The 12070-nt window shown below is 36.0% G+C and overlaps 1 protein-coding gene across 2 annotated transcripts in view; it reads left to right on the top strand.

The window, feature by feature from the left end:
* The window catches only part of LOC140368916 (cGMP-dependent protein kinase 1-like), an 83149-nt gene that overhangs the window by 69225 nt on the left and 1854 nt on the right, over window positions 1–12070 (top strand). The window contains exons 1-9 of one of the 2 annotated variants that reach the window (XM_072456082.1): window positions 1779–2883; window positions 4032–4128; window positions 7192–7331; window positions 8577–8666; window positions 9287–9428; window positions 10012–10175; window positions 10764–10886; window positions 10965–11027; window positions 11136–11202. In XM_072456082.1, coding sequence (XP_072312183.1) covers window positions 2744–2883; window positions 4032–4128; window positions 7192–7331; window positions 8577–8666; window positions 9287–9428; window positions 10012–10175; window positions 10764–10886; window positions 10965–11027; window positions 11136–11202 — 1026 coding nt within the window. In that variant the 5' untranslated portion in view covers window positions 1779–2743. Of the gene's footprint in view, window positions 1–1778; window positions 2884–4031; window positions 4129–7191; window positions 7332–8576; window positions 8667–9286; window positions 9429–10011; window positions 10176–10763; window positions 10887–10964; window positions 11028–11135; window positions 11203–12070 lie in introns of those variants that run through there. The other variant, XM_072456081.1, reaches the window with a different exon arrangement.

Consider the following 12070-nt stretch of genomic DNA (forward strand, 5'->3'; position numbering starts at 1 on the left):
CCAGGGCACTGTCCTCGCGCCCTTTCTCTTCACCCTTTACACTGCAGACTTCAGACATGACACGGACAGCTGTGTCCTGCAGAAGTTCTCTGACGACTCTGCCATCATCGGACTCATCACGGACGACGATGACGCGGAGTACAGAGGACTGGCGCAGGACTTTGTGGACTGGTGTCAGCGGAACCACCTCCTCATCAACGCGGGGAAGACCAAGGAGATGGTGGTGGATTTCCGCAGACGCCACCCCACTGCCCCCTCACCAGTGAACATCCAGGGACGGGACATTGAGAGAGTGGACTCATACAAGTACCTGGGTGTTCATCTGAACAACAAACTGGACTGGACTCATAACACAGATGCACTGTACAGGAAGAGCCAGAGTCGGCTCTACCTCCTGAGGAGACTCAGGTCTTTTGGAGTGACAGGGCCACTCCTGAAGACCTTCTACGACTCTGTGGTGGCATCAGCCCTCCTGTAGGTGTGGCCTGCTGGAGCAGCAGCATCACAGAGAGGGAGAGGAGGAAGCTGGACAGAGTCATCAAGAAGTCCAGCTCCGTCCTGGGCTGTGCTCTGGACTCGGTGCAGGAGGTGGGGGACAGGAGGGTCCTGGCTAGATTCACATCTATGCTGGACCATGAGTGTCACCCCCTGCAGGACACTCTCTCCGCTCTGGAGAGCAGCTTCAGTGAGAGACTGATCCACCCTCGATGTGTGAAGGAAAGGTTCCGTAGGTCTTTCCTTCCTGCTGCTGTCAGACTTTATAACAAAAACTGTTAGTACTGAACACTCGCAATACTGACCTAACCTAATACTGATGTGCAATTCTGTCATATGTGCAATTGCTGTTGGAATTCATGTGCAATTCATGTGCAATTACTGTGAAATTCATGTGCAATCTATGTGCTGTCGTGACACATATTCATGTGCAATTACTGTCGGGATCACATGCAATGGTATCTATGTATTTATTTATTTATTTGTCTATGGGAGTTTTTATTTATTTATAGGAGATCTTCTACTGAAAGTGTTTTTCAGACTTCCTATAAGTGATCTGTTCTTCTGTATCTACCTCTGTATCTACCTGCGTTGCACCAATGAAATTTCCCCATGTGGGACAATAAAGGATTATCTTATCTTATTTTATCTTATCTTACTATCATGTATTAGTATATGTCTTTCTTTTTTATGAGTATTAATTATTTATTATTATTATTATTATTATTATTATTATTATATATTATATATTATTATTTATATTATGAATTATTGTTATGTATTATTATTCATTATTTGTCGTAATTTATGATTATTATTTATTATGTATTATTATGTCATTTTATGTATTATCATTTACATTATTAATTATTATATATCATTATTTATTATTATTTATTGTTATCATTTATTACTTGAGGGGGGAGACAAATTTGCGTATTTGTTGACATTTTTTATATTATGTTATAAAAAAAAATGTCAGCGCTCTCAATAAGTAGTTAAGAAATATAACATATTTACTACGACTGCTATAGCTACAAACATACTACTAACTCCTCTTACTACTACTACTACTACTACTACTACCACTACCTCTTTGAAACGTGTTTAAAGCAGCTTTCCGTCACCAAAGCAGCGATAAACATAAGTGATAGAGTTCTGATACGGTTCTCAGGTGTCAAGAACCGCCTTTTACTGGGTTAACCTTTCAGCAATGTTTCCAGCATCTAAAAATACACGCTTACTGTCCCTCCATGTCCACCCCGGGTTTGGCATTGCCTCATCCGCATCGCACGCAGACGAGACTCAGGACGCAGAGTCTGGAGGCGATTTTGGATGACATCGTTTTAGTATTTGAAGCTTAAATCTCCTCTTCAAGCGACCGTTCGGTTCAAATTTAGTGGATTTTAATTTCAAACTTGATGCACACGCAGCTGGAGGATCTGGCAAATTTTGATCTGACCTTGTCTCACCGTCGCCGTAGTGACCATTGGCCTGATCGCGCCAAATGTCATCATGTAAACTGGAAATTCACCTCTTCCTTGGAAACAGCCTTGTTGAGAACGTTGTGTCGGACATTTTCCTAAAGATTTGAAATTTTCAAATTTTCCAAAAAAAAGAAATCGCATTTTTTTCTTCTTCACTAGATCAAAAAGAGACCAAGAAAAGTGAATATTGTTTTAGTTTTATAAATGTTCTAACATTCCTGGATTAAATAGCATCCTTTTTGTTTTTTACCTGTTTTTTTGTTTTTTCCATTTGAAATTGCCTCGTGAAATAGTGCGGCATTTTCAGAGTAGTAACTTTTGAATAATTAAAGCTTTTTTTCAGCTTTTTAGTCATTTGTGGGCATATTCTTTGAGAAAATCCCCTATTATACAGTGACATATTGGACTGAAATCCCTGAAGAATTTAAGAAACATCCTTTTTTTCGTCAAAACATCCTTTTTTTCGTCAAAACAATCTAATATTGAACGACAAGATCAATATATTGAACAAAAATATTTGAAAAACTTGGAAGAATTTTGATCTTGAACAACTAAAAACTGTTTAGTTATTGCAATTTTTCATGTAATCTGGGCTGAAAAGCTTTTGAACGCCATTTCCACATATATTTTTGTGTGTTTTTGACTGTAAAGTAATTTTTTTTTGTAAATTGGACTGAAAAAGCCGTTGCGCACCATTTCTACACATACTTTTTGGACTGAAGAGTTGGCCTTTTTGGTTGTCTGTGCTTGGACGTTGAGTGATGAGGGAGCTGTTCCCCATCCCGACGGTGCGGAGGCAGCGGGAGCGCCTCAGCAGCCCCCCGGCCCCGCTCCCCGTCGTGTCCTACTCCATTCACACCTCCAAGAAGTTCCCATTCTTCCACGTCGTCAAGTGCTCCAGGTTTGACCCGTCCAAGCTTAAAGGAGACATGTGAAGCCTTTTTTATAACCATATTTAGTACAAAACTATAACAAATAAAGTAGATACTGTATTGATTTAAAGTTTGCTCAAGGTAAACCGTAATATAAATATAAATAAATAAATAAATAAACTGCAATATAAATAAATATAAATAAATAAACAGCAATATAAATAAATAAACAGCAATATAAATAATATAAATAATATAAATAATATAAATAATATAAATAATATGAATAATATAAATAAATTAAATAAATAAATAGATGGATAAATAAATACATAAATACATAGATAAATGAATGAATGAATGAATAAATGAATAAATGAATAAATTAATAAATGAATAAATAGAGATAGATACATAAATACATAAATACATAGATAAATAAATATTGATCCACAATGACTAAATCATAGAAACAGGTCCCAGTCCAGCCGTCAGTCACATTTCAACCTTTATTGGGTTAAAAAATGTGAGTCTCAGTGAACAATACAAATTTACTTGTCGACTAATTGAATAAAATATTGATATTGACAATGAGAATAAAAATTTTTTTGTTGCTACGTGACATTTTTTAACCTATGTATGACCTTGAATCTAATTGCAGGACAATATACAACAACTACAATCAATCGAAATACATCTTTGAGTAAACTGACAAGACTGGAATACTGTCACAACATATTTAAGCTGGTAAAAGTACATTTTACATAGTCCTCATTTATACTTTGATATAATATGTCCTTAAATCTAAGAAAATAGGTTGGTTATGCCAGACCTTTAAACCTACTTTACTGTTTAAAGTAGGTTGGACTTGTAATATAGTCACTGCAACATTTTTGTACTTTAGTATTTTGTGCATTACATTTTACTTGTGTCCAGTGTGTTCATCAATGTAAAGTTTGACCGTCCCCTCCATGTTTGATATATGTAGTATATATGATTACACTTGTCCTTGGCCAAATGTGCAGCTTGTCGTTGGCGGTCTTACATCTAAAATACAGAACCTTTTGCAGATCTACACATTTGTAACAAACAATCACTTAATTGACGTTAATTGTTCTTACACATTGACTCATTGCGCATGTCTTTATATGTAATAATCTACTGTTTTTATGTGTAGATATGAAGCAGAAAACGCCTTCTTCTCCGGCCTGAAGCTCACAGACTTCAACATCATCGACACTTTGGGAGTCGGAGGATTCGGACGAGTTGAACTGGTAACAGTCAATGACACGGCAGCACGCATCACAGCACAGGGAGCCACTAGACCCAGAACGCAGTCTTTACTAGAATTATTATAACTTTCTAATATATCAAAGGCAAATTTTTACTGTCTTAAAATGCTAGCATGCTAACAGAGCACCAGTGTTACTTCCTGGTTCACGGTTGATATAGATATGATTAGATGCAGACAGCACACAGCGGTCTCAAGAGCTGCATTTACAATAATGTACTGGGGCCAAACAAAATGTAATGCTATGACTTTAAATTCACTTAATATTGGCACAAATATGCTCGCTATATATGTAGTGGTAGGAAAATATGAAAAATTGAGATAATATGGTGAATGTTGTTTTGAAAATATGCAAAATTGTAATATTGAGTATGTCGTTTATAGTAAAGAATAAATGCTAATTAAAGAGCTGATTCAAAATAGAATGAAAAAACTTTCAACTGAAGGTAAAAGGTGTTTTTTTTGCACTTTTGTGATCAATTTTACCGCCATTTTTTATTAGTCTCATAATTAATCCTCAACTCAGACATGTTTTTGTACATTTCTGTTGGATTGACATCATATAATTTAAATGTATACCCTTAGTTGTAGTAATTGTAATTGTAGGGATTGCAGTAGTAGTAGTAGTATTCTCCCGTGGCCTAGTTTTTGAGAACATAAAAACACGTATACTCGATCTTATAACTCTATCTCTGAATCTGAATCGAATCTGCTGAACGTCCTGTCCCGCGGTGTCTGTGTCTGGAGGCTATTTGGAGTAAGTTTCCAGTAAAGTATTGGATCTGGAACTCAAAACGGGGCTTGATCATGTGACCCCGGTCGAGAGGGTGGCGCCGGGATCAGGCCACGCCCCGAGCAACTGAGTCCCTCCTCTCATTTCACATAGAGACCAACTTTTACAGCTAGTTCTCAGTCCGGTTGGTCATCATAATGTAGCATGTGTACTATCGCCATGGAGACGAGCAGTAAACACCGCCTGGTCGAGTTACAGGTCAGATCTGTGGCGAGGCGAGCCCACTCACAGTAAGAATACCTGGTTTTTTAAGGTATTTTTGGGTAATAAAAACACCGGTATTAGGATAAATGCAAGATGGAGAAGTTTAATGCCATACCGTGGAACATTTCTGGCAAAGCAATAAACATCTCCATGGAAACAGGCAGGTGACTGACCCTCCACCAGAAAAATGGCCGTACATTGAGCACCTTTATTGACCCAACAAACTAAAACAAAACTAAGAATAACGGTCTGTATTCATGGCATTCAACTTCCTGTTTATTGGTGCCATTTTGGGGACTTTTGACCTTTCAAAATAATATATTGTAGTTTGAATTGTTGATTGCTGTGGCAACGGTGCTGATTTTCATCTCTCTGAAGCCCATGGATTGGAGATAGGTTTGAGCAATCTTGACAAGTTTTGATATTTTTTTTTGGGAGTATCTTGATAACGATAGTAAGACAATATAACTGTATGTAAACCAAACATAAATGTGTTTAAACATGTTAGTGGAGGTTTAATTATCAGACAAATGTGAAATATCTTTAAAATGACTCACAAATGTGCTGAGAAATCACATTATACCTTTATTTTGAAGTTCACAACATCATTTCTTTTACATTTTCAGCTCTTTTTGTTGCATTTTCCACTACAAACGACACACTCACCGTTCAGATGTAGCATATCTTGAAAATAGCATTCAGATTATTATCAATTTCCCACCTCTAATTGGCAGTAATGGTAAAACATAGAGCTTGGTGCATTGCGGTGCAGGCTCAGGTTTCATTGCCGCAGCAGCGACTCGGGTTCACTAAAGGCCACTGGAGAAGCCCTCGAAAGGGTTTGCCCAAAAACAGGAAGGAATCCCCGCTCAGGATCTCCCATCATGCCCTGGGGCTATTTATAATCTGCCACTCACACATACTTCTGACCATCTGACCTACGACCTCATAGATATGGGCTTACGTAGCCAGCAGAAGGAACGGGATACTTTCGCCCCAGTAAGCTTCTCAAGGACGTTGTATTACTAGTATTTTTAAAAGTAATGTACAAAATGTGTGCGGGGAATGTGCAATTTATCGATTTTATTGTCATTTCTGATTGTCAGTGGTCATTTTGGGAACAATGAATAGACTAGTCGTGACTAGTCCACTATAAACATTAATCCCAGCCGTATTTTGATCATTGTAATTGGACTGTGCAGAGTTGAATACACATACATCAAACTTTATATATTATAATGAAGACGGCGCCATCATTAAATCAAAATGTCACAAAGAGAATAGACCGTTTCTGATTTTCATCAATAATACACTTTATTCATAAATATTCTCCAACTAGAAGCTTTCAGTCACATATTTATACCTTTTATTTTGGTGGATAATGTATTAAAAAACCTCAGTGTACAAGACAAAATAGAACAAATCTTTTGACAAGCCGACAAACTGAAAAGGAATCGACGACTAAAAGAGTTCAGACTTTGGGTGACGACATTTGATTATTATTCTTATTAACACTGAATTAAAGTCTACATTGTTTATGCTCAAATTGATGTAGAAAGCCATTTTATTTGATTTTAATGCAACAAAATGATCAAATAATGTTCAAGTTGAACCCCAGGAGTCGAGTGTCGGTGTCTCAAGTTGTAAAACACCTATAAATAAACGTGTTTACAGCACGTTTGGATCAGTTGGATCAGTGTTACCGTAGTTACGATCCCTTCACTTTTACCCTGCAAGATTAAGAACGGTTAAACATAAGCAAACTTCACCATAGACAATGTTTACGATCATTTCATAGCAGAGGACGAGTTTGGGAACGTTTTGTCACTTTGTTTTGTAAAAAAAAAAAAGCGAAATGGGATCAAAATAAAAGCCGAGGCTATTTTTATTTTAGGAAGTGTTTATTTGATGCTTTTTAATACAAATGTGTTAGAAAACATTTTGATTAAATACATAGAGCCATCGACAGCTAATACAAAAACTGTTTTTCATTCTGTGGGATCCATTTTATACATTAAACGGCAAAAATATGATCTTTTTTTTTTTTAGGTACAGCTCAAAAACGAAGAGGCAAAAACGTTCGCCATGAAAATCCTGAAGAAACGCCACATTGTCGACACGCGGCAACAGGAGCACATCCGAGCGGAGAAGCACATCATGGCCGACGCCCACTGCGACTTTGTGGTCAGGTGGGGTATTACACGGACATTAGTGTATCCATGTAAACCATAGAGGCGCAACTAAAGGCATGTGCCGCGTTGGAGAGTCCATTCTTCACTGTGATTGGTCGAATCCGGCTGTCACTCACTCAGAGCACGACAGGGGCGGAACAAGAGGAGCAGATGATGTGGGAAAGTGGTGTTTTTGAGCTGCGTTCAAGAAATATTGCGTGTTGTCTCGGGAATCAGGCTCACACATTGATTCCTCTACATGAAATGAACAAAAAATAAACAGTTAAGTTAAAATAATTTGTTTATTTCAGGAGATACATACAGAAAGGTCAAAAAAATTTTTATGAAATGGTTAGAACTTAAGCCTAGAACAGGGGCTTTGTCAAACCTTATTACAAAACAAATAAAAAACAACATTACTTTTTGTGGTTGGCCGTCTTTCTGAGTTGTAAATATAATGTGAGCGGTTGCTATTCCAAACTCAAACTATTTCAAGATTAAATCATACAGTTTTTGATTGCAGTCTTTGTCTATAAACTTAACTTTATGATGCCTGCACCAATATTCCACATTTTGCCCCATTTTTTTTAGTTCTATTTGAGTTCTAAACAGTTTAAATATAGCTCGTTAGCCCCCTGCAGTGATTTACAAAACATAATGTGGAAGACCTTTTTATTTTAACTTCATTTGTCTTTTTTTTAAACATGTTTTTTGCCATTTGAACATTTTTAGATGAGAATGAATGTAGCATGTAATAGAAAAACATCTTGGTGCCCCTGTCCAAGTCCCCGGGGCGAAGTGAAGTGCGATGTGTACAGTATTACCACAGACAATATTGCAAATTTTTTTTTTTTTTAAATTCAAATGTCGACGACACATTAACCCTGAAGTAAGATAATCCCAGTAAACCACTTTGCACCCTAAAAAAACAGTATCTTTAAAGAACATGAGCTGCTACAAATACAAAAGGTCAGTAATTGTAGTCAGTAGTATATGATAAAAAATAATATTGTTCCTTTCCATCTATCAATTACTAAACGATAAGTCGATTTAGTCATTATTAGTGATCAAAAAAGCATATATATATGGAAGAGACAGTGATAGAAAGGTAACAAGAGGTCAGAAATACCTCTTTTTTTTATATCTAATGTAAAGCGTCTTGAAAGGTTCTCCACAAATGGCACGTACTATTGTATTCTTCTTCTTCCGGGTTTGATTACACCTTCGCTTGAGCTTGAGTGGTGGTTTTTGTGTTGTGTTCAGGTTGTATCGGACTTTTAAAGACAGTAAATACCTGTACATGTTGATGGAGGCCTGCCTCGGTGGAGAGCTGTGGACTATTCTCAGAGACAGGTAATTTCACCTTTCAGATTTGTGATCCTTTGCCACCGAAATGACACTTTTGTACGTAAATTGTTGTACAAAAACTGCGCAGGGCTCACACGTTTTCAAAAAATACATGCTGTTTTATATTTTACACCTAACTAAACCATATCTAGTGCTGGTGTATTTCTCATTTTCAGCTTTTTATCATCTTCAAACAGTGTTCCTTCATCAAAAACACACGTGGAGTAGCATTTAGCTTCATTCATGCTAGTTTGAGGAATTCTGGTTAAAAAGTCCACTCCCCTCCGACCATTAAAAACACTCCGGTTGATTTTAAAGTTGTGTAATCACCTCTGCGGCCAGTAGATGGAGCCAAAGCTCAGTTACTCAGTTATCGTTAGTTATTATTTGTAAAAACATGTTTTATTTTAGCTCTAAAACACAAAATGTCAAAGAAAAGCTACTCAAGAGCATGTTTGAAGGTCAATAACGACACAAATAATGCATCATATTTGTCCTGATAAATTATTCCTGGTTTATTCCTCAGCAACTAGACACGTATTTGTATATGTAACGTTGAGGCCATGACAGTATATTTAAAGCTCGTGTGCTCGGGAGTGAAAAGCCTCCGTGTGTCTTTCTTTCAGAGGTTCATTCGATGACACGACGACCAGGTTTTACACCGGCTGTGTGGTCGAGGCGTTCGCTTATCTCCACGCAAAAGGCATCATCTACAGAGACCTGAAGCCGGAAAACCTGCTCCTGGACAGTCGGGGATACGCCAAACTTGTAAGCAAATGTGACATTATTCAAAGGATGTGTGTCTCCTATTGGTCCAGCTAATTCATTTATATTTCTTTGTAGTACGCATGCTCGTTGTGCCGTTAAGTTGAGGTGATTTCAGCCATCTACACAGCAAAAAATGAATTTATAGATGAGTTAAAATGTCTTGATTTCAAGATATTAATACATATTTCAAAGTTAAGATCTATTTATTTGATTGACCTTAAAAATGTTTCTTTTTTTTAAACTTCTGATACGTTATTTCTTACTTCAAGCCATATTATTTTCCTTTGGGTTAAGAAAATTTGACTTACCCCATTGTAAAAAGTATAAAATCCACTCAGAAAGTCACTTAAAACCAGTGAAGTAATCTAAGCAATGAAATCTTATCCAGTCAAAACTACTAAATTCAAGTAATTTTAAGCAAAGCTAGATGTAAAAACAATTCACATTGTTCCAGAAATGCCTCATGATAGAAGCCATTCTGTCTAGACGTTTTAACCGCTTTAACAATAAATATTAAATACTACTACTACTATAAAATACTACTACTACCATATCAGTCAGTGTTTTGATTTTGTGTCTGAAGGTGGACTTCGGTTTTGCCAAGAAGATCGGTTACTGTAAAAAGACGTGGACTTTCTGTGGGACGCCGGAGTACGTGGCCCCTGAAATCATCTTGAACAAAGGTCATGACGTGTCGGCAGATTACTGGTCCCTGGGGATCCTCATGTACGAGCTGCTGACCGGAAGGTAAACACAACGATGTATGAGAAAATAATACAAATATAGTCAAATACATATTTATTTGGATACTGGCAGACTTAACTGGTCCCAACTTTATGTGATTTTTATTTATCTATGGCAATAAATTAATAAATTAAAAGAAATCATATAGAAAAGCAATAAAAATGTGATAAAAAAGCAAAGAAACAAACTAAATAAATAAATGCAAATAAATGAATGAGCAAATTTTACTAGAAGCATCTTGATTTTTTAGTAGTAAATAGAAAATAAAAAAATCTGGTTGACTCATCTTATTCACATTTGCATTCCCACCGTTGAATTTTTAATCTAAATGGTTAGTAAAATGTTAATAGAAATGTATTGCTTTAATCATATACTTGAATTGTTCCCTATGAAAAATATGTTAATTAAAATGAATAATGAATAACAAATCAATAATTACCATTAAAATAATAAAACACACCAGCCAATACAGAGAACTGGTTAAGTACATAATAATACATACACTAATACATTTTTTTAGGCCAAAATTCTGACAACTACAGCTTTAGGTATTTTATTGTCTTATTTTACAACCCATGTTTTCTGTTACAGTCCTCCATTCACGGGCCCAGACCCAATGAAAACCTACAATGTGATTCTGAGAGGCATCGACATGATTGAATTTCCAAAGAAGGTCACCAAGAACGCAGCCAGCCTCATCAAAAAGCTCTGCAGGTAGGGGGCGCTAAAGCTCCACGGCTCACTGCGAAACAAACGCAGTTATTACATCTTTAAATCATATTTGTTCCACAGAGACAATCCCATAGATAGACTTGGGAACCTCAAAAACGGCGTGAAGGACATCCAGAAGCACAAGTAAGATATATAGAAAAGAAAAAAACAGCAATAAAGCAATATATTTATTTATTTATTTGTTAATTTATTTATTGCACATTTTTACATGTTTTGTTGTGTCTTCTGAAGGTGGTTTGAAGGTTTTAACTGGGAAGGTCTAAAGAAAGGAACTCTAACTCCACCCATACAGCGAAACGTAAGTACAGATGTGTAACTCAACAGCGCCTCCTACTGGACATTACAAGTATGTTCATAACGTCAATGAGAAACAGTATTTAGGAGGCGGGTACAATAGATGCAGTAGTGACTTCAAAAATGAATGTAAGAACTAAAAAAACATGACAATTTGACACATGTGAATGTTTGTTTTAGCTTAGGTTGTTGTTGTTCATTTAGAAAGTATGTTTTTGTAAAGTTGGTCTCAACCTTGACGAATAAAAAAATATATAAAATTTTTTGTTTAAGGTTTCAGTAAGCGTGAATAATTGGTAAATCGTGGTGTTTTTTCCTCACAATATTTCAATACTAAAATGTGATATTGTGACAGCTTTACTCTTGTAAAACTACAAATGACCCAGATTATTATAAGAGTGCAAGATGGAAAAACTACTACTTATACTGACTGAGTTTGGACAGACAAAAGGTTAAATAATGCACAGGTTCTGGTTTTTCCAAAGAAATAAAAAACCTAAACCCTGTTTGAAGAAGCAGTGCAAGAAGTAGATCATTTAATGTTTTTGTCACGAGTAAAGAATAAAAGTTTTTCTCAGTAAGTATGCAGTCAGAGAAGTACAATTTCTTCTAAAAGGTACTCAGGATAAATGTACTATAATGTCATAAACATAAAAATAAATATTACAATAACATTTTATGCATGTAATTAGATAAAAAAGACTCCTTTAATATATGTTTTAATATTGCATTATGTGGACATTTAAGTAGTACATTTACATCATCAAATCAAACATCGTATTAAAATGATCGATGTCTGAAGCAATTTTATGATTTATTTTGCTCATACGCTTGAACTAAATAAATGAATGAATTTGCTAAACTGAACTCTT

Source organism: Eucyclogobius newberryi, unplaced genomic scaffold (assembly GCF_026437365.1).
Source record: "Eucyclogobius newberryi isolate DKJ021-1_F unplaced genomic scaffold, fEucNew1.0.hap1 SCAF_20, whole genome shotgun sequence".
Lineage (NCBI taxonomy): Eukaryota > Metazoa > Chordata > Actinopteri > Gobiiformes > Gobiidae > Eucyclogobius > Eucyclogobius newberryi.